At 43.5% G+C, this 26,827-nt stretch overlaps 4 protein-coding genes across 9 annotated transcripts; 3 read left to right on the top strand and 1 right to left on the bottom strand.

Moving 5' to 3' along the window:
* The first annotated feature begins 974 nt into the window (after nt 1–974).
* On the top strand, nt 975–2,747 carry LOC4334081 (probable UDP-glucosyl transferase 73B6). Its single transcript, XM_015773458.3, has one exon. It carries the CDS (start codon nt 998–1,000, stop codon nt 2,537–2,539), a length of 1,542 nt encoding a protein of 513 aa, XP_015628944.2. The 5' UTR covers nt 975–997; the 3' UTR covers nt 2,540–2,747.
* Nucleotides 2,748–5,370: 2,623 nt separating this feature from the next.
* LOC4334080 (heat stress transcription factor A-2a-like) lies at nt 5,371–8,503 on the top strand. Of its 5 annotated transcripts, NM_001402251.1 has the most exons (4): nt 5,371–5,449; nt 5,879–6,385; nt 6,467–7,294; nt 8,018–8,503. In NM_001402251.1, exons 2-3 carry the CDS (start codon nt 6,050–6,052, stop codon nt 7,259–7,261), a joined length of 1,131 nt encoding a protein of 376 aa, NP_001389180.1. In that variant the 5' UTR covers nt 5,371–5,449; nt 5,879–6,049; the 3' UTR covers nt 7,262–7,294; nt 8,018–8,503. The 5 variants fall into 5 exon arrangements, 4 of the variants coding, with proteins under 4 accessions (NP_001389180.1, NP_001389182.1, NP_001389181.1 ...); NR_175009.1 differs by having other exon boundaries at nt 5,879–7,294; NM_001402253.1 differs by having other exon boundaries at nt 6,475–8,456.
* A 4,496-nt stretch (nt 8,504–12,999) lies between these two features.
* On the top strand, nt 13,000–16,086 carry LOC4334079 (transmembrane emp24 domain-containing protein p24beta3). The gene is made up of 4 exons (XM_015776818.3): nt 13,000–13,358; nt 14,366–14,552; nt 14,734–14,841; nt 15,648–16,086. The coding sequence occupies exons 1-4, from the start codon at nt 13,155–13,157 to the stop codon at nt 15,779–15,781; spliced, it is 633 nt and encodes a 210-aa protein (XP_015632304.1). The 5' UTR covers nt 13,000–13,154; the 3' UTR covers nt 15,782–16,086.
* A 379-nt stretch (nt 16,087–16,465) lies between these two features.
* Nucleotides 16,466–19,066, bottom strand: LOC4334078 (uncharacterized). 2 transcript variants are annotated; one of them, XM_015776817.3, is made up of 7 exons: nt 18,897–19,066; nt 17,907–18,232; nt 17,705–17,824; nt 17,468–17,626; nt 16,977–17,149; nt 16,780–16,885; nt 16,466–16,690 (listed from the first exon to the last, which is right to left on the bottom strand). In XM_015776817.3, the coding sequence occupies exons 2-7, from the start codon at nt 18,147–18,149 to the stop codon at nt 16,661–16,663; spliced, it is 831 nt and encodes a 276-aa protein (XP_015632303.1). In that variant the 5' UTR covers nt 18,150–18,232; nt 18,897–19,066; the 3' UTR covers nt 16,466–16,660. The 2 variants fall into 2 exon arrangements, with proteins under 2 accessions (XP_015632303.1, XP_015632302.1); XM_015776816.3 differs by having other exon boundaries at nt 18,978–19,066.
* Between the last annotated feature and the right edge of the window lie 7,761 nt (nt 19,067–26,827).

Genomic DNA, 26,827 nt, shown 5'->3' with positions numbered 1-26,827 from the left:
ATTTAGTTTTTAAAATATAGTTTAAAGGTTTTTCACTATGATTTATTTTCCAGTATTTACTTTTTTTAAATAGTTAGGAACAATTATATAAAAGTTTTAGCAATAAATTATTTTTTTAATTGTTGATAAGTTATTTTGCTTATAATAAGTATAAGAAAAAAATGTTGAGTCCCTTGGTATTACAGCAGTGAGTTTATCAATAATTCACATAAAGAATCTTCTTTTTTTTTCCCGTTATCAGACTAGAGGCAAATATTCGATCTTACTTAATTTCCATCTAAAGCACACTTACATATGCGTATCATTCTTGGTTATGGGCAAGAAGGTTGGGTTTACTTCATCAACGAAACCCGATCGATTTTTTGCGATTTTCAATGTTTTCGACGTGGCTCAAAATCAATATCTGGGAGGGATTTCGAATGGTCTTTGATAAATTCAAATTTGAAACAGTAGTTTGATCCAAGTTTTGGCCTTGTTTAGTTTTAAACTTTTTCTTCAAACTTCCAATTTTTCCCTCGCATCAAAACTTTTCTACACACGTAAACTTTCAACTTTTCCATCACATCGTTATAATTTTAACCAAATTTTCAATTTCAACGTGAACTAAACACATGTCGAAATGCAATCAAAATACCACCACATGGCGCGGGATCGGGTAGTCAGTCGGAAACGTAAACAACACCGTTGTTTGTTTGTGGAAAAATATGGTTTGAGATTTGAGAACCGTACAAGAGTTTGCCGAGAACTTGAAAAAAGTACAAGCCAACGATGTGATACTATCAGAAAGGTCAAGAGATACGCACCGTGTTTAGTTTTAAATTTTTTTAAGAGATACGCACCGTGTTTTCATTTTTTTTTAAACTTACAACTTTTTCATCATATTAAAACTTTTCTACACACATAAACTTTTAACTTTTTTATCACATCGTTTTAATTTCAACCAAACTTTCAATTTTAGTGTGAATAACACACCAGATCATACGAGACGCTATTTGAGATGCGTACCGCCCTAACAACATCTCGCGTTGCGCCGCGCGCTTCTCTCCCACTCCACTCCACTCGTGCATCGGCCATGGCTGACGCGATCGGCGGTGGCGGGAGGCGGCGCCGGCTGAGGGTGTTCTTCCTCCCCTTCTTCGCGAAGGGACACCTGATTCCCATGACCGATCTCGCGTGCCGCATGGCGGCGGCGGGGCCCGAGGAGATGGACGCCACCATGGTGGTCACGCCGGGCAACGCCGCGCTCATCGCCACCGCGGTCACGCGCGCCGCCGCGAGGGGCCACCCCGTCGGCGTGCTCTGCTATCCTTTCCCCGACGTCGGGATGGAGAGAGGGGTGGAGTGCCTCGGCGTGGCCGCCGCGCACGACGCCTGGCGGGTGTACCGCGCCGTCGACCTGTCGCAGCCCATCCACGAGGCGCTCCTCCTCGAGCACCGCCCCGACGCCATCGTCGCCGACGTGCCCTTCTGGTGGGCCACCGACATCGCCGCCGAGCTCGGCGTCCCGCGCCTCACGTTCAGCCCCGTCGGCGTCTTCCCGCAGCTCGCCATGAACAACCTCGTCACGGTGCGCGCCGAGATCATCCGGGCCGGCGACGCCGCCCCGCCGGTGCCCGTGCCGGGCATGCCAGGGAAGGAGATCTCCATCCCGGCGTCCGAGCTGCCCAACTTCCTGCTCCGGGACGACCAGCTCTCCGTCTCCTGGGACCGGATCAGGGCGTCCCAGCTCGCCGGCTTCGGCGTCGCCGTCAACACGTTCGTCGACCTGGAGCAAACGTACTGCCACGAGTTCAGCCGCGTCGACGCGCGCCGCGCCTACTTCGTCGGCCCGGTCGGCATGTCGTCGAACACCGCCGCGCGCCGCGGCGGCGACGGCAACGACGAGTGCCTGAGGTGGCTGTCCACCAAGCCGAGCCGGTCCGTGGTGTACGTCAGCTTCGGGAGCTGGGCCTACTTCTCGCCGCGGCAGGTCCGCGAGCTCGCGCTGGGGCTGGAGGCGTCGAACCATCCGTTCCTGTGGGTGATCCGCCCCGAGGACTCCAGCGGCCGGTGGGCGCCGGAAGGGTGGGAGCAGCGCGTCGCCGGGCGCGGCATGGTGGTCCACGGGTGCGCGCCGCAGCTGGCCGTGCTGGCCCACCCGTCGGTGGGCGCCTTCGTGTCGCACTGCGGGTGGAGCTCGGTGCTGGAGGCGGCGTCCGCCGGCGTGCCGGTGCTGGCGTGGCCGCTGGTGTTCGAGCAGTTCATCAACGAGCGGCTGGTCACCGAGGTGGTGGCGTTCGGCGCGCGCGTGCGGGGCGGCGGGAGGCGGAGCGCGAGGGAGGGCGAGCCGGAGACGGTGCCGGCGGAGGCGGTGGCGCGCGCGGTGGCCGGGATCATGGCGCGCGGCGGCGACGGGGACAGGGCGAGGGCCAGGGCGCGCGTGCTGGCGGAGCGCGCGCGCGCCGCGGTGGGCGAGGGCGGGTCGTCGTGGCGCGACATCCACCGCCTGATCGACGATCTGACGGAGGCCACGGCCTCCCCGGAGCCGCAGTTGCAGTAGATCCGAAGATCTCATCTGAGACAGATTAATAAGATAGGATTTGTAGCTTCCCTTTACTTGTCGCTAATTCGTATGCACTCTGTAATGGTCTTTATGAATACATTTCTTAATAGTTGCTTGAATATCTATCTGTGTTTTTAACACAAGAGATCAAAGTTTGCTCGGTGAATTTTCAGCTGGCAAACCAACAAACCATTTCAATCTTCAACTACGGGCAAAACTGTGTTGGTATTTTTTGGGACAGCGGAGCTTTTGTCCTGACTGGGAGAGACATAGGAAGCAATATCTGCACATTTCTGTCGAAGTCGAAGTTGCCACTGCCAAATCCTACCTCTCTTCCAAATGCGAAGATCTCATCTGATTGACAAGGTAGAATTTGTAGCTTTCCTTTTACGTCTTGCAATATATGTCCACCCAACAGAGTGATAATCTTCAGGAATGAATATTGACTTGAATATCTGTATTTTAAACAGAAAATAATTCAAGTTTGGTCGGTGAAGTTTCAGCTGGCAAACCAATAAACCATATGTTTATTTTCCTCTGGATCATTTGGCAAGCTTTCAATCTTCAACTACGTGCAATAATAAAGCTTTTCCAGGACCTTTTTTATTGTACTAAAAAAGAAAAGAAAAAGGATGCTTCAGGGTCTGCAGACTACTTCACAATATTATTGAGCCCAGAAGAGGCCTGCAGCTCTATAGCCCATACAAGCAATGAACCATTTCGTCGAAGGCCCAAAGGGTAAAAAACAAAACTTTACTTCGTCTTTATTAAGTTACATGCACCAGCCAGTTGCACCTAAAAGCCTAAACTGATAGGGAAAGGCGGGCAATTCACTTTATACACTCCAACACTCCCCCTCACGCGAGACCCCCTCAAGTCTCAAGCGTGGAATATTGGAGTGGGCTACAATTATTTTATTTAATTGCGCGCCAGCCAGGATTCGAAATTATTTTATTTAATTGCGCGCCAGCCAGGATTCGAACTCGAGACATTTGGCTCTGATACCATATTAAGTTGCATGCACCAGCCAGTTGCACCTAAAAGCCTAAGCTGATAAGGAAAGGCGGGCAATTCACTTTATACACTCCAACCGTCTTCCCCAATTGCGGTATGGGAGCCTCGCCCATTCTAATTATTTGATGTTAGGTCATTCCCTAATATTCATATCTTTTTTCAATTGCGGTATGAGGGGTCGCTCGACTGGTTGCTTGTTAGGGCAAGTATTACAAGCATCCAAGTAAAATCTCCTAAATGTCACATAAGGTTAAGTAGTGAGGTGGAAGAGAAAAGAGATGAGAGAGATATGAAGTCACCCCTCATACAAGAGGCAACCCCTACATAAAATTCAAGACAAAAGAAGAGAGATGAAGAGTAGATTGGGCAAATAAACATTAGAGCTAGTGTATTAGAATTAGTATATATGTGATATAATGTACATATTATCTATATTTATTAGTTGATGATATGATTAAGATTAGATGTAGCACTATCTCTTTTATAAAACTTGCCCTTAGTGATCTCGGTAGGTGCTCCTCTAGTGTCCAGGTCCATGCTCAGGGAAAGTTCTCACGCTTCGTTTCATGCGGCTTGTCGTGAACACGGCCTGTGGCAACGAGTTCATATCTTCCAACCAAGTCCACCGGCAGGCGGCAGCGGTGCAGAGGCGATGAGCTTCACACGGCACCTCATTGGCAAACTCATGCATCCCATGATGTGGAGCGGTAGCAGACTTGCCGAGGACTATAGCCGCCTCCACCATCAACTCCTTCAAATGACAATGCCGCCCGACGGTGGTCGTGAGGCCATCCACCTCCGCGAATCTTCGCTGTCACTACTGCTCAGTCTTGGCCGCTGCTTGGCTTCCTCGAACCAATTAAGAGGTTTCACTCACACGTGAGGCCACGGTATTTTTCTATCTTTTTCCTTAATATAATACCACCTCAACCTACCATGTCAGTAGAAACCACTTCCTAAACCACTAACACAATCAATTTACATCGGTTTTTAAAGTGGAGAAAAACTTTATACCGTTAAAGACCATGATAAGATGAGAGGGGGTGTAGTAGACTTATTCCATCCACCTGTCTTTTCCAAAGGAACGTGTCACGTAATCGCGTGGGTACCTTGTGCCCCCCGAGGGTGAGAAAAAAGAAAGACCGTCCCCTGGATGACGTGGCAAACGCTCCAGGCCTCGGCGGCTGCATTGCGTGGCGAGCGCTGCAGCGGCCCAACACAGCGAGCGTCGTGGAACCCTAAAAGGCCTGCAAAGTGTACACAAGAGACGGGCCGTACAACTAAAAATTTAGCCTTCAACCGCGGCAGTATTCGCCGGCCTTCTTCGCCACATTCGGCCCATCTCCCCCAGTTCTCCTCTCCGATTTCTCGCCGCCCTTCACGTGGCTCACCCCCCTCCCTCTCACGGCCCAACTGTCAGCCTCACATGCCAACCACGCGGCGGCGTGGCCAACCAGCATCCTCCACGTATACAAAAAGAAGGGGTCAATCGGGTGGGGCCATCTGGGCCCGCGCGGTTGGGCGAAAAGCGGGGGAGCCCGCAGCTGCAGCTGCAACTGGCAAAAAGAAAAAAAAGATAAGCTGGGATGGGTGTGAGTGGGGAGGGGGAGGAGCTTCCAGAACTCTCGCCCCGGGCCTTCCCGAACGTTCGCCGCCACGTCACCGCACTAGGCAGCACACCATCCCGGGGGGAAGGAATGGAGGCTCCGCTTCCAGAACTGTCTGGAAACTTCCGCCCCCACATCCCAACCCACCCGACCCGACGGGTATATATATAGGCCGGGGTGGGGGCGCGGATGCTGGTCCTGGTTTCGACGAGCTCCATCATCCAAGTACGAAGGGGATAAAGGGACTCATCACTCCACCCAGCTGGAGAGAAAAAAAATCTCAGCTGTACTTGCTCGTGTTCTTTCCTCTCCCTTTTCTTCTCCGCCATCATTTTCTCTGTACTTTGGGGTGTACTTCATCCTTCTGTATTTTCGGTTCTTTTTGCTCTGATTTGTCATCTTTTTTTTGCGAGCGAGCTCGTTCGCTCGCCAACGAACACTCCTGCTGTAGCTGTTCTTGGCGTTAATGAAAGCCCTGCATTCTCGCATTTGCAATCGCCATTTATTCAGCTGTGATCTTTGTAGAGTGTTGTGTTGATTAAGAATCGCATGATTTGGGTTCCATTGGTTTGTTTTTGCAAGAGTTTTTGTGTTTTTCTCTGATCCCCTTTCAGCTGATTGAATGATCATCTTCTCCCCTAATTCTCCATCTGTCTTTGGTGGTGATTGATCACTTAAACTCTACACAATTTGATATTTTTTGCAAACTTTTCAGAGGCAAGATCGTTCCAGATTGAATTCGTTCGGTGGAGGGCGATATATTTTTTTTCGGCAAGGATCGCCATTCTCACCGGTCGTTCAAATTCTTCTCCTGCGTTAAGTGGCTGTGTGTGCTCTGTTCGTCATCTTCCTCTGCTACTCAATTGCATTGGTTGGTTGGTTAGACATGAATCCATTGCGCGTCATCGTGAAAGAGGAGGAGCTCGACTTCGCCGCCGCGGCGGCGGCGGCGGCGGCGGGTGAGGGCTCGCCGTCGTCGTGGGCGGTCGGCGTGATGGACCTGCCTCGTCCAATGGAGGGCCTCGGCGAGGCCGGGCCGCCGCCGTTCTTGTGCAAGACGTACGAGGTCGTGGACGACCCCGGCACGGACACCGTCATCTCGTGGGGGTTCGCCGGCAACAGCTTCGTCGTCTGGGACGCCAATGCGTTCGCCGCCGTGCTCCTCCCGCGCTACTTCAAGCACAGCAACTTCTCCAGCTTCGTCCGCCAGCTCAACACCTACGTAAGTCCATCAATGGCGGAATGCGATGCGCGGTTCGTGTTTTGGCGTGATCAATGGCGGGGTTCTTGATTTTCTTTTCAGGGGTTCAGGAAGGTCGATCCGGATAGATGGGAGTTCGCGAACGAGGGGTTCTTGCGGGGGAAGAAGGAGCTCCTGAAGACGATCAAGCGACGCCGGCCGCCGCCGTCGAGCCCCCCGTCGTCTTCGTCGTCGTCGTCGTCGTCGCAGCACCAGCAGCAGCCGGCGGCGGCGTGCCTGGAGGTGGGGCAGTTCGGGCGCGACGGCGTGGTGAACCGGCTGCAGCGCGACAAGAGCGTCCTGATCGCGGAGGTGGTGAAGCTGCGGCAGGAGCAGCAGACGACGCGCGCGCAGATGCAGGCGATGGAGGAGCGCATCTCGGCGGCGGAGCAGAAGCAGCAGCAGATGACGGTGTTCCTGGCGCGCGCCATGAAGAACCCGGGCTTCCTCCAGATGCTCGTCGACCGGCAGGCCGGCCAGCACGGCGCCCGGAACAGGGTGCTCGAGGACGCCCTCTCCAAGAAGCGCCGCCGCCCCATCGAGTACCTCCTCACCCGCAACGGCGAGACCTGCGCCGCCGGCGAGTCGGCAGCTATGCTGGCGGCGGACGGCGTGGCGGAGCCGGACGGCGACACCACCCCGCGCGGCGACGGCGGCGGCGGCGGCGGCGGCGACACCGAGAGCTTCTGGATGCAGCTGCTCAGCCTCGGCCTGGAGGAGAAGCAGCGAGAGGACGGCGTCGCCGGCGGCGTCCAGGAGAGTAACAGCGGCGGCGCTGACGTGGACAACGACGAGGAGGATGACGACGATGACGTGGACGTGCTCGTGCAGAGCATATATCACCTCAGCCCCAAGTGAAAGGTCGAGAAGGTTCCACGGCGAAAACGAAGGGTACGTTTCGTTTCGTAGGGTGACGTAATCGCAACAGTAGCGAGTAGTAGGAATGTAGGGGTAGCACTGCACTTGTCTTTCTTTCCATTTTTTTATAGTTTCGGACATCTTGTCGCCGCCCTGCAAGTTGCCAAAAAAAGCAGCCAAGCCCCACTGCCACAGGCGACGGAAGGTTCAAGAAGTCGAGAAGCTTCTCCCGCGGGGGAAGCTTCTAGAGGTGTCCAGTAAGACAGCACAGTAGCTGCGGGTGTTCAAGAAGCTGGGAAGCTTCTAGATGTCCTCTAGGACGGTGGCTTCGAATGTTCTTCTTCTGGAATTTGCACCTAGTATCAGCTAATTATGTGCGCTGTATTTTGCCCATGCTACTGCCATATGCAACTGGTGCCTCTTATCCCCCAACAGCTACTGCTGCCCTTTTAAAATTTGAAAGTTACGGAGTAATTTCAGCTGATTTTTAAGTTTCTTCATTAGTAGTTTACTTTCTGTATTGGTTGTCAAATCTTAAATAAAGTTCTACTTATAAATATCTTGGCTATACTAGTTCATTTTCCCCTTGTCTTTTGTCATGGAAGGCTGCCTGTTTTGTCGTGTGGTGACAGTTCTGAACTTTTCATCTATACTGGAGTGCTACGTGGAGTATATACATACAAAGTGCTCCATTTTGTTTGAGCCGTGCCGTGAGCGCGTGTCCTTGACCAGGGAAAAAAAATGTTTTGCTTTCAGGTTGCAGAGGACAAGAGGATGTCGGTGCCAAAGATATTTTCAAACATACTAACCGAAAAGGGCACCAAAATATCATCATCTGAAGATCTTAACAGTATCAAGAAAGTGGTTCCCAGCTCATCAAATCTAGGAGTACTACGTGGTAGGAGTATCAGGCTCCACCTGTACCTGGTGTCTTAATTAAGGAAAAAAGAACAGAGAAACGCTCGGAGAGATGATTCAGAAGCTTGACAGCGAGTATTTCAGGAGTACGGGTGTCGCTTGCTGCGAGATTTCACAACAGGAGACTGTCTGTCACGGCGTTGCTGTACCACCTCTTTAAAATGGATCGTGGGACAGGACAGTTGACACGTAGAGTAACACTCGTACTACCCGTTTCCGCTAAATGTCAAAATCTTGTACGGAGTACTATCTGGATTAAAATTAAAGTTTATCTATGAAAAGAAAAGATCATCTCAAAGCATAGAACCACTACAGGTGTACAGTACAAAAGAAATTTTACTGGGCCTCTCACACATAAAAAGGAGAAGGAACAAGTCCAATTACCGTCCCTTATCTTTACTTCACGTTTAATTGACATCCCTAAATTACAATTGGCTTGTTCGGCAGAACTAGCCGTTGCAGCGCTGCAGCGCAACTACAGCAGCCAATCAGCAACTACTCCTATAGGTTTGCAACAGGACAAGCATATTACCGCATTGCTACAATGGCCATCCGCTGCAATGCTTCAGCCGTTCGACTATGACTATGCTGTACAGACGTAAAAGCGCAGGTTGGCTTGCCGAACAGGCAAATCTTCACCCTTCATCTTAGCAAAGCCGTCTAAGTTAGGTCCATAGCAGTATGAAGGGCTGGTTTTGACTTATGTGGTATTCTAGTCAGGAAAAGTTAATAAAAAACGTGTGGCCCCACATGTCAGCATCCACATGTCGTTCGTGGGGTGGTGGCGAGCGAGCTCGTCCGGGCACCGTGTGAGGAAGGTAGAGGCGAGAGAGGGAGGCGGAGGCGGCTGACGAGCTTGTCCGAGGAGAGGAGAGAGGCAAGTGGGCGGCTAGAAGAGGAGGGGGGTGACCGGGTAAGGGGTCATCGAGCTCGCATTCCTCACGGCGGTGTGCAAGCTCAACCTCGGTGACATTGGGAGCCTATGCGAGAGACCGTCTTGGATGGTGCGGAGGTGGAAGCGGCCTCGGCCTCCGCGAGAAGGTGGAGACAAAGGCGACTGTGGGTGGGCCTGCCGCGCCACCAGCCACCGCCACCACAGATAGCCGCGATGCCGAAGAAGATGGTCGTCAACTCCCATGCCAAGGCAACCCGCGAGCGTCACTATATTGTGGAGGCCGAGAGATGTCGGGACTGCCTGGAGAGCGCCAAGGAGGAGTATTGGGCGCGAGGCCGAGAGCTCCAAGTCCCGCGTTCCGCGCCACAAGGAGGAGGATGCCGAGGAGCACATCAAGGCTGCCGCCTGCAATGCCGGCAAGCCCCTCCAAGATCAAGCTTGCCCAGCCTCCATGCGAGGGAGGCGGAGATGGGAAATATGGGGGAGGGCGGGGACGGCTCCAAGCACTGGGGTAGGGACGATTATACCATGCGAACTCGTCGCGCGTCCTCCATGTCAACGTAGTCGTGGTTGCCTGGCCTTGAGCTTGAGGAAACCGAGAGCAGGCCATGCTTAGGCATTGCCGCTGTCGTTGTTGACTCGTCTATTGCGTTTCCCCCTCCCATAGCTCCCACCATCAGTCGCGAGCATGGCCGCCGGCAGCTCCTCGAGGCAGATGGCCGTGGATCTCCTGCAACCGCTCTCCTCAATGTCGTCTCCCCTAAGCTATGGCAGTCGCGCTTGTTGTCTCCCAAAGCTACGACGGTTGTTCTCCTCGACACCGGCTCACTCTCTGTCTCCCTTGCCCTGTGCTCGCCGCCACCTTTACGGCGGCTCTAGAACATGAGAAAGGAACGAGAGGGGAGAAGAGAAAGAGGCACTTGCACGTGTGTCCCACATGGTATTTTTATTTTCTTTTGCTGACTATGACGCCACGTCAGCGAAACCATCTATCCATATTACTAGAGGACCTGAGTTAAACGGTTTTGTCAAGATGGAGGTTGAAGATTTCGGGTATTACGGTTCAATTTTGCTACATATTTATCGACAAATTTTCTCCCAAAAATTTGACAGATGTAATTACAGTACAATCGTACTGTAATTACACTGTAACTTGTATATAATTATACTGTAACTATAATGTAACTTATCTGTAACTTTCAAAAATCTCTCCGTAACATGTTATTTCGGTAAAATGGAGGTCGTGGGAATCCTTTCACATATGTGTAGGGATGAAAATGGTTCGGATAGTTTCCGTCCGTCCTGACCAATTTTCGGATTCGGAAAAATTCGGTCGGAACTATCCGGAATTTCTCGGATTCAGAAACGAATTTGGATTTTTTTTCTCGGATACGAAAATGAATACAGTAAGGGTGATATCCGACGAAATCGGAAAACGGTCGGAAACTACCCGGGATTTTTCATCCGATATCCAGTAGTTTACATGCGAGCAAAAGGGAAATTTTTCAGCAAAAAAAAACCCGAAACCCTAGCCGGCCGCGCCAGCTTTGCGCCACCCACCGCCAGCCGCCGAATGGCCGGCGCTAGATCCATGCCACTGCAGCCGCCCGCCGCTGGCCGTTGTGGGGCCGACCGCCGAACACCTCCCTAGGGCGGCGGATCCGGCCCCTCACGAGGGCGCCGCCGCCGGATCCGCCGCCCTCGCCGCCTGCCGCTGCCGCCCACCGACGCCATCGCCGGCTCGCCGCCCACCGAAGCCGTCGTGGCAATCGAGCCCGCTGCCGCCGCCCGCCGCGCGAGCCCGCCCGTCGCCGCTCGTCGCGTGTCGCGCCGCTCTCGGCCGGCCGCCGCCCGCTCGGCCCCGCGTAGTGAGATAGAAAGAGTAAAAAGTGTGTGTCTGTGAGAGAGAGACGAGAGAAAGAGTCAAGAGAAGATAAGGTTGGGAAAAAATGGTAGATTTTTTTTCAATGTAAAAATCGATTTTTTTTACATGTGGCTCTTTAAAACGAATTTTAAGGAACTAAATCAACTCATATAAAAAAGTTGTCAAAAACAAAGTTGTATAACTTATTGAGATTTACCATTTTTCTTTTGGTCATTTCCCCATCCGAGTTTTATTGAACTATATAAATTTTGAATTTTAAAATATAAAAATTTAAATAATTTTTTGGGTAGTAAATGATTTCAAATGAAAAAATTGTCAAAAACAAAGTTGTATAACACATCAATATCTACAACTTTTGTTTTGGTCATTTTTCTATATGACTTTGTTTGAACCGTTTGAATTTAAATTTCAAAATATGACAACTTCAAACAACATTTTGAAATACTAAATGATTTCAACTGAAAAAGTTATCAACAACAAAGTTTCATAACTCATCAAGATCTATAAATTTTATTTGGGTCATTTTTTCATCCGACAAAGTGATAGTAACTTTGTTCACAAAATTTACATCTATCTCATCTGGTTCTATAGACTATAAGAGAGATATGTAAACTTTGTGAACAATGTTACTATCACTTTCTCGGATGAAGAAATGACCAAAATAAAAGTTCTATGTCTTGATGAGATCTACAATTCAAAATATAAATGTAGTTTTATGTTCATGACTTTTTTAGCTGAAATTAATTACAGCTTCAAAATATAATTTGAAGTTTTTGAAATTCAAATTTTTAATTGATAAAACAAAGTCACACGAAAAAAAAGTCCAAAATAATAGCGGTAAGAATACAATAACATGATAGAGCATGATTTTGGAAACATTTAGGAAAAAGAATCATCCAATTTGGAGTTCATATGAGTGAGATAAACTAGTTTTAAAGTTTATTTTTGCATACGGCTTCTTAAGACACCCTTATGGAAAAATTGATTTTTCCATGCGGGTCCTTAAGTGGTCCACATACAAACAAATGAAAAAAATTCAATTATTAAAAATAACCACTCAAATTTTTAAAAACTTTCATGTTCAACCCAAAATTTAAAATATTCAACCAATTTTCAAAAATTTCAATGTGCATGCGAAAATTTCAGTGATGCACATTAATTTATTTGTTTTATGATAACATAAATTTGTATGGAAAGTAAACACAACATTTTCTATCTCCCCCTTGCCCTTATAAATAGAGATAAAATTTGAAAATGGTGATGTTTTGTTTTTGAAAACTAATGGCTACAGCTCTTCCTTGATTTAAGAAGCTTATTTTGAGGGGTCTTAATATTTTGATAATTATTCGTTAGCGTATTCGTTTCAATTCGTATTCGCTCCATACCTGTATTCGATAATATTCGATTCCGTTTTCGTATCCAGGTTTTCGATTCCGAGAAAAAAATATGAAAACAAATATGATAGAGCTTGTTTCCGACCGTATTCGATTCGTTTTCATTCCTACATATGTGTGTACTGCGATTTTTTTTCTTCCTCACCAGAACAAATCTTGTAATAGATCTAATGATTCAAAATTGCGTGAAACTTACATACAAGTTACACTGTAGTACATGCAAGTTACAGTGTAATTACATGCAAGTTATAGTGTAATTACACTATGATTGTATTATAATTATATCTGTCAAATTTTTAGGAGAAAATTTGTCTGACAAATGTATAGGTGGTCCCTTGCGGTTTTAGGGGTGTGAATTAAACTCAACGTAAAGACGAGAGACGTCAAGTGGACTTATTTCCAAAGGAGAAATTTCATACGGGACGTGTTTCTCGGCCCAGCCCAAATATCTAGAGTACGTCTTCTACTCATGATTACGTAAATAATGAGAGACGCTATTTACTCCGCTAGATCAGCCACCTTCTCCTCGCCACGTACGACACAAGCAGCCACTCGCGCGCACATGGCCACGTCACGCAAAACCCGCAGAATTACGCGATTCGCTGAGCCCTTTTCTGCAAAAACACGCAGCCTCCCTCTTCTCCCCAATCTAGCCCGTGACCTCCTCGCCGGGGCTACTTCTCCATCGCCATCGACCTCGACCTCGCCGCCTCCTCCTCCTCCTCCTCCCCGTGCGAACTCCGGGCTCGTGCCGAGGGGGTGGACGCGCCGGTGGTGAGAGCGGACGCGGTGCGGTGGGCCATGGCGGTGGGGTGGCGGCCGGCGATGCTGGTGGTGGTGGTGGCGGTGGCGGCGTGGCGCGGGGAGGCGCTGTCGGTGACGGTGACCGACACGGAGTGCATCCACGAGTTCGTGCCCTACGAGGGGGACACCGTGTCGGGGAACTTCGTCGTCGTCGACCACGACATCTTCTGGAGCTCCGACCACCCCGGCATCGACCTCACGGTGCCCGCCCCCGATCCTCCTCGTCTTCGTTGTGCTTTTGATTTTCGATGCAAGGATCTATAACTAGATGGGTTTATGGGTTTGTTTTTTCGTGATCTGGGGCACGCTGGATTGGGGATCAGGTGGAATCGTGGTCCTCTTTTTGCGATCTGCGATTTCGCGGTGCAAAAGTTTGGGGAAATTTGGTGATATGAAGATATTTCATGAATAGGTTTCGATTTGATTTTAGTTTATGAACTAAATTAACTTGGCGCGGTGGCTGTTCTTAGTCAATTCGTTGGAGCGTGGTGCAAACTTACGAACTTTTCGATGATGTTTCGATGGATTGGCATGCTGGTCTGTAGATTTTGCTGCGTGACAGGGTCATAGGTTCAACTACGTGATAGTGTGTTTGGTGGCTTTCCACTGATCTGCTTATAAAAGTCACTACTTTTAGTTTGGGTGGTTAGTTTTGGCCAGTGGCAAGGTGTTCCAGATGATTTTACCTTGTCCTGTAGAAAATTTAAGCAAGGTTCTTCTCTATTTTCTTGATCGGGTGTAGAGTCCTGTCTCTTATGTTTTGGTGATCTTGTTTTAAAGTTCACACTTTAGGCGTTTTGGGGAGGCTGAACATTTTTCACCTCCATTGATGCCAGAATCGAATTGTTCGCTGTGAATGCCCCTTTAGTTTCTTATTAATACCCTGATATAGAAAGGTAGATGAACTTGATATTTCTTCCCAATAACTGTAGTTTAATTGAATTATGGCTATCTATAAATCCTCATCAGAATTCATTTATAAGCAAACTTTGGAGAATACTTGTGATGCAGTGTTTCTTGGAGCCACTTCATTTGAAAGAAAAGATAATGTGCCAATTTTTGCAAATGTGTTCAAAGCGCATTCTGCACTGGAGTGTGTTCTGATCATCACACATAACTAAGTATCATTGTGTTGCACTATAGCGTTATTCCACTAATAACCTTGTCTCACTTCCTTTCGTGATATTTTGTGCTCTCGTGGAATGTAGGTAACTTCACCAGGTGGCAACACTGTGTATACATTGAAGGGGAAGTCTGGTGACAAATTTGAATTTAAAGCTCCAAGGGGTGGAATGTACAAGTTCTGCTTCCATAATCCATATGGAGCACCTGAAACCGTTTCTTTCTACATTCATGTTGGGCACATACCCAACGAGCACAATCTGGCAAAAGATGGTTAGTGTTCTGGTCTTTTACCTTGACCTTTTCGCTTGTCACAGTCTCATATCTGCTTATCACGTCAATTTATTTGTTTTGAGCATTGAATCACAATCAGTTTAATATGCGATCATAGGTTTATATTTGGTATGTTCATTTTATATTTGCGTACATAAGCTATATTTGGTTGCTTTTGCAGAGCACTTGGACCCTATCAATGTGAAAATAGCGGAGCTGAAGGAAGCATTAGAATCTGTCACTGCTGAGCAGAAATACCTTAAAGCCCGTGAAGCTCGTCACCGACACAGTAAGCTTAACAATCCTTTTGCAAATGGTCACTGAAGCTTTGGCAGTTTCCTATAATCCTGCGTGTGATATGAGAATGCATAAATTTGTATGAATTTTCTGTTGGTCCACTCACCACCCTTTCCACATGAAGCAAGAAAAAACTGATCCGTTATTACATTTTAAACACTACAACATTATCACCATCAGAAAGAAGAGCAAATAGGGATAGAATGGCTAATATATGTGACTGGAAATTGGATATTATTTAATTTGGTTTGTGTTTAACGACTTTAGCCTGTCCCTTTCTTAGAGCACAATAAAGCCACAGTTTGAGTGAGACAAATTTCTGTCTGGTCTCCCACTTTTGGGCTGTTCTTCCATTCTGTCTTTGTTCATCTCTGAGCTACCTAACTTTCCTCCTTTGTTCTTCCATACTACTTTCTCAAATTCTGATCATCAATTCTTAGCTATACATTTTTTAGGGCAAATCTTGATATTGGTAAGTGTTAAGTTAGAACCTAGTCAGGTGGGTCGATGTGTTCTCAGTCAGGAAAAGGAACTTGTCACCTGTTGCTCCAAAAAGGGAGAATATCCTCTTTAACTAATATATGTTCACATTTATGGTAATTGATGTTTCACTTAGCTTCTTTGTAGGGGAATATATCTAAAGTTGTTTTCTCTTTGGCTTAACATATATTCCCCTTTATGGTAATTGATGTGCTATATATAGCTTTTTCTTGCTCTTGTAGCATGACGTTTTTATGTATTCTATTTTTCTTATCATTATGTGATCGTGGAGAGCTTATTTTGTGTTAATAAATCCAGCAAATGAGAGCACAAGAAGGCGTGTCATGTTCTACACAATAGCGGAGTACCTAGCTTTCATGGGTGCAAGCGCTTTGCAAGTTGTTTACATCCGTCGCCTATTCAGCAAAAACGTGGCATACAACAGGGTGTAGAACAGAGTCTACTTCAAGGCAGCAGAAAATGGTTGGAGCAGGAAAAAAATATTTCCAACATATTGTGTTAGCTTTTGCAGCCATTTTTTTTGGGTTTAGTCTAAAACGTGGCACTTTTAAATTTATTGCCTTGTACTTTAGAACTTCAGTGAGATATGAAGCACATTTGTTGCTGAACAAGTGAACACAGATCCGTAACTAATCTTCAAAGGGTTGATGTCTCAAAGCACCACTTGTGTTATTGTGTTAATATGACTTATGAGGGTCTTCGTTCTGATATAAATTGATCAAATTTTATCCTGGTCTATGCAATTCATTCAAAGCACAACGTTTCCTCGTTATGGAATGAAAAGGAAGTGTTCTATGTCACCGTTCCAGACAACTATAACAGGTTGGTCCTTGTATTCTGTACATGTAAAACTGCATTAGCAGTATGTAAAGTTGTCTGGAATCATGTTAAACATTACCGACCTACCATGCTCTTAACTAAGTTACTATACTGGAAAACTGATTTAAGCTTATTTTCTAGATGAACTCATAAAGTTTGAATCCGAAGTAAACAGCAAGAAGGTGGTTAAACACACAGAGTAGCAACTAGCAAACACTAAAACATGAACAATTACCATATCAATCACTTGTTGCACGGCAGCAGAAGAGGGAAACATAAGCAACAGAAAAGGCATATAAAAAGTAAATTGTACATGTATTGATCAATATCTCAGTATATAAGGAGATCTGTTTGTAGTATACATTTGCACATCTGGACATTTTACTTCAAATTGGAAGGAAAAAAAATGATTCGTTCCTGATGCCATTTTTTCCTCTTTGCCAGACATGAGCATGTAGTAAAACTGCACACGTGCTTTCAGTTTCAGTTCATCACACTCTTGGCCATTGAGGACTAACTACCTGCAGAGTTGAAGTTAAAAACCGGTCAGCAATTAGAATTTTTCATTCTGCTTAGTGTTTGTCGATTGAGAATGCAATAGGGTACGAACCTCTAATGTACTGAAAACTAATTGCATGCGACTAGCTACTACTGATGGCTCCTCTGAACTGCCCGTGACAGCCATTTGTTCCAGCTGCAAAGTTTTCACTGGTAACCTGCAACAACAGTTTTGACCCCATGCATATGATCATAATCATAAAACTTGTAAATAAAAAGAGAAACATTGCTAATTTCAAATTGTCTCACCATGCCATTCCTTTGGTATAGTAAGCGTTCGCTATTAAGGCACAAAATCCTTTCCACTGATGCAAAACGTCAGCTGACACTGGTGGGGTAGTAGACCATCTGATGATCGTTGGTTGTGGTGTGCACAGGATTGTAATGAATACTATACTGAGCCACAGGATGCATTCACGGACCTACCAAAAAAAGGGGAAATTCTCGCTAAGACGAAGAAATGAAAGCACAGGTCTTATCAAGTGTGTTTGCATGGTAAATGTGTTCTCCAGCAGACTACATGATACCTTACATAAAGCTTCATATCTTGCCAATGCGACTTAGTGGACTTCATCTATCGATAATCATTAACAAATTAAAAGAAAAAGTAAAGACATGATGATGGAAAATGCACACCAAAACTCTTCCACTTGTGTATAAAGACTAAAGAGCATATTGTCAATGAAATTAGAGTATAAAGCAAAGGTAACTGTAAACTGAGCACTTTATGTTGTGCTAACCTCAAAGGAGTGAACTTTGAAGGTCAAGCTGGTTCCTCCTCCATTGGACCGCAGAGCTTCAATCTCAAGGCCAGAATCTTCAATATCCATAAGTTCCTTCCTGAGCCCCTCTTCAGTACAGCCTAGAGCATATGCATTCACCCCAGCACTAACAAACTCCTGGCAGGATTGAAAGCACCATATTGAAGAAAAGTTATGTCCAGAAGAGAGGAGAAGAATTTCAGCGAGAAACAGTACCTTCAGGTTATCTCCACCTCCTCGGTCAATGACATTTTTATATCGCTTGAATAGGCTGATTGCTATATTGCGTGATGAGCGGAAGTCCTCATCCGACGAAGCGTTAACATGAAACCGATGCTACACACAGCACAATGATTCAGAGAAAAACCAAGAGCAGCCGAATTCATCAAAAGGAAGGACTTTGGGACAAAATCTGTACCAGCCAATGCCTTGTAGTTCTTTCACTTAAACTTCTATAGAGATAATGGCTCGCCCTGGTAAAGTTAACTTTGCAGCTAGGAACGATGTGCGGCTTCTGCACATGATGCCCTTCCACTGGATTATAAAACGCACTGCAACCTAATAGGTTGTTATGAGGAACTATGGCATGCTTTGGTGATGACTTGACCTCTTGGTAAGCACTCGGCCTAATGAACAGAGCGGTTCCATGTAGCGTCAGCATGTCTGGATGCTCATCAGCCTGCAAGCCGTCCACACATTTCTCCAATAACTGGAGAGTCCTTCAGAACTTGCCAACAGTTCAATCTGCAACAAATAAAGCTTTCATGAGTCATTCGCAACTATTAGTTACTCCACAGATCACACAACCTCATATTCAGCCCCCGAAGCATGTGTATATGTGTATACAAGTGTGCAAAATGATCAATAACAGTGTTTCTTTAGGGGGTCAAAACGGCAATGTTTCCCACACATGGTATCAAGATGTAAATAGACACCCAAAAAAAAAAGAAAAAGGGTATGCAAAGTGTATGTTGCCTCAGTCTGTATGGTACCGAACAGGCCAAAATTATGGGAATTTTTTTTAGGAAAAATAGTGTAGTACTTGCTATCTACAGTTGGTAACATAAGCAAGATATGCTACCAACAAATGCATCGCATGGTATCAGTTGATCAAAATTATGCTCTCGAAACCAAAAAAAAAAAAAAAAGTGCACAGAACAACCCACAAGGCCACCATCTCAGGAAGCCAAAACCACACCCATCTTCCTGTACTGCCTGAAGGATTGCTACCTGTATCATTCCACTAATTAATTAATCGCAGCTTGTTCATCTCCCATAAACTATGCGGCATCATACATCATGAAATCAGTACTACCTAATTCTGAAACTATCGCTTTTCCCCCTTCCAAGATTATCGGAACCGGAGAATCTACCTACAAGATCGCGACCAAAACACGCAAGAACTCACATAGCACCACGCGGAATCAAGAAACCGATCAGAAACAGCTTGCAGATGAGGAGCGGGAGGGGAATACGAGCGGATCTTTACCCGGGAGGGGAGAACAGCAGCAGCAGCAGCGGCCGGAATCCGGAGGAGGAAGAAGGGGATGAAGCGGTTGAAGTGGAAAATATAAATACGTGGAGGGGTTCCGTGCTTAAAAAATATAACCCCACTGTGTGAGTGACGGAGGGAGAAATGTAATTCGCCGGAAATTCAGGGGCCACAATAAAAAACGACTGGATGAGTGGCGACGGGGGAACGCGAGGAGAGGAAACGCCGGCCCATCGCTCTCGCTGAATCTTTGTGTTAAATGGGCCGGATGTTGGGGCTCGTTAGAATATGCTGTTTGGGCTTCTTTCTTAGTTGGGCCTGGCCCATACACAAAATATTATCATTTTTTTGGTTTGTTTATATTAACAAAATGGCGGTGAGTGGATCTAGCATTGAAGCCAATTCTCGACTTCATTTCGGTGAAAAGAACATGATTTCGGGTTAAAATCTCAGCCATGACAGAAAATTGTAAGCTCAAGGGTCTTTAGAAGAAGGGGGACACTTAGAACACATGAATTCTACAAGATTTTTATTGATCTTTAGTTCAGAATTCAGATCCTTTAAAATTCCTCTGTATCAAAGGTGGCCTAAGCATAGAATCGGAACTTTTCCCTATGGAACGAAGTTTTTGAATGAATCAATGCATCTAACGAAACCAAAAAAAAAAAAAGGAAACCTAACCCTCCTTTTATGCCTGCATTTTGACCCCCATCTTGACCAAATCCCTGCAGGCGTGTGCAATGCTAACTCATCCGCAAATAATTAATACAAATGTATCATCCTTGTACATTCCTATGATTTAGTCAAACGTGTTAAGGAGCAGAATTGGTCTACTGGCCAAGCTAGATTCAGATATGAATTAAGCTCAAAAACAAACACTCCATGACAATTCCATAATCCCACTGCTCCTCTTGATTCCCCTGGTGATATCCATACCTTACAATTCCTCCACTACTCCCTTCACACCTCACCAATGCTGCAATGCATGAAAATGCCATGATTGAGCTGTACCATTGAATCATTGTTCTTGTTCATTAGGATTGTGTTTTTTTCTAGAGAAATTAGAATGATGGTGGAGTATTTATCACCTAGGTCTAATGGCATGCATGTCATGTCATGTCATGTCATGTCATCTTTATTTTAACTCAAAATATCATACTCCCTTTAAGAAAAATATTCACGGAATGATGCTATTAAATGAATTAGTGAATGAGCTGATTATTGAGAAATGCATCTAGTAGTTGTAGATGAGAAAAGATGTCCTGATGGGATTAATTAGGAGGCTTTTATGACGCCATCACAACAATAACAACACTGCAACGCCCAAAATGCAAAAACATGGGAGAATTGCTAGCAAACGTGTCAACCAGGAGATTCATCTCTCTCGCGTCGTACTCATCAATCATCATTCACCAACCAGATAATCCACACAGCACACGCACAATGTAGAAGCTACCAACAACTTCCACCTGTGTGATGTTGCTTGCATTGGAGATGCATGTGCCTGATCACTGTGATCTTACATCCCTGATGATTACCCTATCTATATGAAGGCTCCGTTTGGTCTTAATTTGTTTTCACCTGATGTTGTCTTGATCATTGAAAGATAAACTTAGTCCAAAGCTATCTTCAAAGCAACCGATTAAGTTACTCTAGTTTCATACCACCATTTCATGATTAACCATCATAATCTGCAAAAAAGAATTCCTCAAAAATCTTATATTTTTAAACGGATAAAGTAGTGTTCTCTCATCCTTTGGTTATTAGCGGTAGCTGAAATTTAAAATTTTAAAATTAATTTAGAGGATCTATCGTCATAATTTATATTTTAGCATTAACTTTAAACCACTAACTAATGGAGTACCATTTTACCTATAAATTGTTTCATGATCATACACCCTTTATCTCCAAATAAGTTTATTTCCAATCTATCTCACACATATCAATACAAAACAAATAAGCCATAATACTCTCGTTTTCTCAAATTCCAATACAACTTTTTTAGAAACACAATACAAATCGTAATTTAATTTTATTTTATTTTCAATGTATTTTTAAAAATTTTATAAGCTATAATCTAATAATTAAAATGTTGAGAAAAAAGACCAGGGTGTAGCCTCATAGCGCTTCTGTCAGGGTAATCCCAACCCATAAACTATTAATTAGTTTTCATAATTTCTATGTCATATAGACACTATATATATAAATTATATACCCAATGGAAGGTATCTTTAATTAAATTCTTATCTAATCACCGCTTTTCTCTCTTTTTATCTACATATCCTTTGTTTTAATTCCTGATTCCTGTATAGAGATAGTTTCTTGTATAAGAAATAGTTTCATTTATCTTTTTACCTCTCTTTTTATTAATTCTCTTATAACATCAAATTTTTATTTATGTGGCAGTGGATTTAATGCTATTCATACTAGCTAAGACGGAGGGTTGAGATTGGCCAGAGGGACACCGTCTCACAGGCGGTGCTGGTTTTGGATTGCTAAATATGATGTTGACTTAATCCTTTGCCATTTAGCTGTCTCGCTTTACGCTCCGCGACTCCCGCTCTTGTCCTAAGACTTTCCCACCTTCTCCCACTGAAGCTGCATTTCTACATGGTTGATCGATGCTAGCTAGTGTAAAGGAGTTCATCATCCTAGATGGCTTAGCTAATGATTTATTCCACTTGCATTAGTTGTGGGACCCTGCAAGCACAAAGGGATGGTGGATTCAACCACCGTTAACGTGTCTTAACTAAAAATAGGGACTGGTTTATATGTACTAACTTATATATTCCCTAAAGAAAAACTATATATTTATGTATTTATATATAGCAGGACATGCAGGAAAGCTAGATGCTCATCTACTTGTTTAGAGTTGGGACTTTGGATTCTGATGGGAACAGTTACAATATTAGATTCAGGTGGTTAATTTAAGATCATGTGTATGGAGGATTGGGATTCGGTGACATTGCCCCGTGACATTCTCGGTGACATTGAGTCACTGACATGTGGGTCCAGTCACATGTGGGTCCCATATGTCAATGACTCAATGTCATCGAGAATGTCACAGGGAATGTCACTGAATCTGTGTTCGTGTATGGATAATTTTGTGTTGATTAGTACAAGAGATGGATGTCATCCATGGTTTTCATCTGAGATTTTTTTTCGGTTTTAATTGCCGTGTTAAGCCAACGAAAGATGATTCCCGTCTTGTTTTAAAAAAAAAAAAATCTCGTTTCTTCTTTTGTCTCTGTCATATGAGGTGTGCATAGTAATGGGAAGCGGGTACAAACAAAACTTGCACTGCGTAGATTGGTGAAAGAAAAATCATCATCGTTGAAAATTGTTAGTTTTCGTGAACACGAATGAATACAAGTAATTAAGCTGTTTATTTCAAAAGTTCGCTATTTCGAGAGGTTTGGGGTTAACTCCCAGTCAAAATAGTAGTAGGCACTCAATAATATAGTAAGACTTGGCCTGGTTTGATTTAAGATTGTTGAGCGGGTTATTGTCATGTATTATCCACTTAATTACTACCTCTGTTTCAGATTATCGGACTTTTTAGCATTGTCCACATCTATTATATTATCTTCTATTATATTATTAAAGGAATAGAAAAAGGAGCCTCCACATTCGCTCTCATGCCCTAGAAATTCTCACATTAATCGAAGAAAAAGAAAAAGCATAGTCCATATAGATATACAATTTAGAAATAGCTGAAATTCGGAATTAAAAAAAAGGAATATTAGAAGAGAAGACTAGAGTCCATATAGAAATACAATTAGGAAATAACTGAAATTCGGAATTAAAAATAAGGAATATTAGAAGTAGAGTATAGAGTCCATATAGAAATACAATTAGGAAATAACTGAAATTCGGAATTAAAAATAAGGAATATTAGAAGTAAAGTATAGAGTTCATATAGAAATACAATTAGGAAATAATAGAAATTTGGAATTAAAAATAAGGAATATTAGAAGTAGAGTATAGAGCCCATATAGAAATACAATTAAGAAAAAAAATAAATTCGGAATTAAAAAATAAGGAATATTAGAAGTAGAGTATAGAGTCCATATAGGAATTTAAAACTAACTAAAATTTGGAAATAAAATTAAAAGTAGAGTTTAGAGTCCATATAAAAATATAATTTACGAATAACTAAAATTTGAAATTAAGAAAAACATGGGAAGAAGAGTTTAAAGTCAATATAGGAATACAATTTAGAAGTAACTGAAATTCAAAATTAAAAATTAAAGAATATTAAAAGATGAGTTTAGAGTCCACATAGAAATGCAATTAGAAATAATAAAAATTCAGAAATAAAAATAAATAATATTGGAAGAAGAACATAGAGTCTATATAGAAATACAATTTATAGAAAATTCGGAATTAAACAAAGAAATATTAAAAGATGAGTCTAGAGTCCATATAGGAATATATATAATTTACAAATAACTAAAATTTGATATTAAAAATAATTAATAACTAACACGTATATAAAATACAATATGAATATTACACATTAGTAGTTTTGCAAAGTTATTTAAAAATTTAAAATTATGTTATCATTTTAATATATTTGAATAATATAATGAGAAAACATATATGCTATTATATGAGAGAAAATATAATGATGCTACCCGCTCAATCTGCGCGGGCTACTATGCTATTTCATATAAATGTTAATAAATCTAGGCACACATATATATCTATATTTATTAAGATATATATATGAATGTGGGCAATGCTAGAAAGTCTTATAATATAAAATGGAGGAAGTATAAAAAATAGATTGATAAATAACATTTTTATGACGGTTGATAAATAAACTTAATAAATAGCTTCAAACAATGCTCTTTTTTTTTACAATGCAATAAAAAATTTTTATAAAAAATGTATTGTCTTAAGTGTGAATTGTGTAAAGTAATGTTAATAATACTGTCTAGTGAAAAAATTAAAAATAACATGAGTCGATCATGGAAGGGTAATTTTTGCTCGGCCTCCTCTACATACAACCGGATATATACAATATTTTTAATTAGAAACTTAGCGCTTTAAACAGAGAACTTAGCTCTCAAATAACCTAGTCTGAAACTCACTCCTACAGAGATTTGAAATCAGGATATTAGGGTGCTTCTCGGGCTAGAAAAAATCATTGGGAGCCTAATGCTGCGTTATTTTCAGCTATTGCAATTTAGCTACTACTCGACTTTCGTTAGCACACTTTTCAAATGGTTAAACAATGTATTTTATGTAAAAACTTTATATATATAAACTGTTTTAAAAATTCTAATAAATTTATTCATCAATTTTTTATATATTAGTACTTAATCAATCACATACTAATCTCGTTTCTCATTTTGCGTGTGGCTAATTAGCTGTTTCAAACCTTCGAAAAGAACGCAGCCTTATATCTCATATTCTCATTGTACAATATATATTGTGGCTTTTCCAGCGTTTTGGTCGTGGCTCCGTTATAGGAATACTACTTAGGGCTTGTTTGGTACAGCTCCAACTCCTAAATTTAGCTTCAGAAATTAGGTCTAGAGTGGAGTTATAGAGCTGCCTAAACCCAGCTCCACAACTCTAGTTCATTTTGTGAGAGAGCTCCACCCAGCTCCACTCCCAGTTTTGGTAGAGCTGAAACTGTTTAGCTGGGTAGAGCTAAAGTTGGAGCTGTGCTAAACAGACCTTTAATTATCTGGTTCATGTGCGTTTTTATGGTGGCTATGTCATGACATTAGCACCGTTCAAATTATTGTGAGGATACAAGTCCTTGTGTGTTGCGACCTCTGTAAAGGGAATGACATATCAGTTCATAACCTCGTGACAGCTTAACTACAAGCTGCAGGAATTGGTCTATCTATCCTGCATTCCGCTCTCTCTGCCCACATGGGTTGTGTGCATACTCTTCCTCTTTTCTCTCTGTTTTTTTTTTTTGACAGGTTCTCTCCAAACGTGCCAATTACTACAAGGAATTAATCGCGGTTGGTTCGATCGTATCGATTCTCTCTTCCTTTCCCTTTCCCCTGATTGGATCAACCCATTGACCGATCGATCGACCTCAAAAAAAAAAAAAAAAAAAACGGTCGCACCCACGCACGCGCCCGCGCAAGAAAATCTCCCGGCGTCCGGCGACGGTGACGACCGCCACGAGTATGATGGGTCTATTTAGAAGTTTAACATTCGGAGTGTTTATTTGAGGAGCAATTTTACAATACCTGGTATCATAAGAATAAGTATAAAGATAAAGATCGGTATGGTCTCTACGTTAATTAGAGGCTATCACGTTACAATAGTTAAGACAATATTGTCTTTAAACTAAAATACTTTCTTACTAGTCATCTTTTCTTTATTAGACTCAATGCAACGAAAAATTTCCTAATAAATACTAAGAGTCGACTCTATGCCGTTGTCATGCGTAGCAACTATCTTTCTATTTCCTTCTTCCTTTCTCTTCCACGTCACCAAATATACTTGCATGATAATAAAGAGAGACCACTAATAAAGACCATTATACATGCCCTAAGGTAACACTTTTTCTATTATAAATTTAGTATCTCTTGGTACCTAAGTACTATGAAGAACTAAATTTTACACTAATTTTTTATTATCTTATGGTATCTCTTCAAGGACCGTAGAATTGCTCTTATTTGAGAGTTTAAGATTAAAGCAGCTGTTGATATTCCAAACAAACTGGTAAACCCAGGTTCTGGCTTTTTATTCGTTTTATGGATTCTACGATTACATAATCTCAAAATCAGGGTAGAAACTACAGCCGCTATAATATAGGAGAAACTACAGCCGCTATAATCTCTTAAAAAGGGTTTTGAGAAACAGCTGATTAGTAGTTAACTTCTAATAACCTGAAGATATTGAGTTTTTAGTCTCTGGTTTCTAATTCGTTTTCTAGATTTTACAATTATAGCTTTTTAAAATCTGGATGAAATAATTGTGAGAGAAACTGCAGCCGTGGGAAACTCCACAAACAAACCCGATGTCGAGCGGTGCCGTGAGGCGAACCTCCCAATCGCGCATGCGAGATCTCACCATCTCGTCGCCGTATCAGCCCGACGAACCGGTCCGTGCGGCGCGGTGTCTCTCGCGTGCTTCCGTGGACGTCGTGGTCTCGCAAGACTATCGATTTATTTCTACGTACACGGTGCTACCAATCCATCGATGCTGACTGCTCATCAGCGTACATCGAAAATTCGAACATATATACTCCCACTACTGACGACACAGCATGTTCTTCGCCGCTGTGAGCGCATTTTCATATAGGTCGGTCTGAAATTGGGATTAAGCTAATCAAGCGAGCAATCGAGACGGATATCAGCACATAGTACAGCTTTCAGACAGATTAATTATCAAATATTAGTATAACTGGTTTTTTATTAGTCCATGATGACAATTAATCAGACTAGTTCGTGTATATATATATGGCCATGCATGATCGATCAGTTGCTTGATTTTCTAGGCCGGTTTAATTTGGTCGAGATGGAACATGGCATGCATGCATTCGCGCCTGACGGAGCTAGACACGCTCCGTGCATGCACGTACTGCACGAAAGCTGCCTTTGCTAAATCCCCTTCTGATTAACTAAGATTCCATCTCCCATTTTTTTTCTTGAAGAAAATATTCCCAAACCTACCAATCAAACTAAGGCACTTAATAAGTTCATCCACATTCGTCGACATTTTTATATATCCTTTTGGTTCCATCACCAATATATTATATATGCGATTCTTGATTTCGACCAACAAGGTAGAAATCTTATTGGTCCTTCATTGCTCAATCCCTGTTTAAGAGCTACTCCCCCCTATCAAAATATAAGTATTTTTAGAATAGT

Source organism: Oryza sativa, chromosome 3 (assembly GCF_034140825.1).
Source record: "Oryza sativa Japonica Group chromosome 3, ASM3414082v1".
NCBI lineage: Eukaryota > Viridiplantae > Streptophyta > Magnoliopsida > Poales > Poaceae > Oryza > Oryza sativa.
This window is presented reverse-complemented; position numbering and strand designations above follow the sequence as displayed.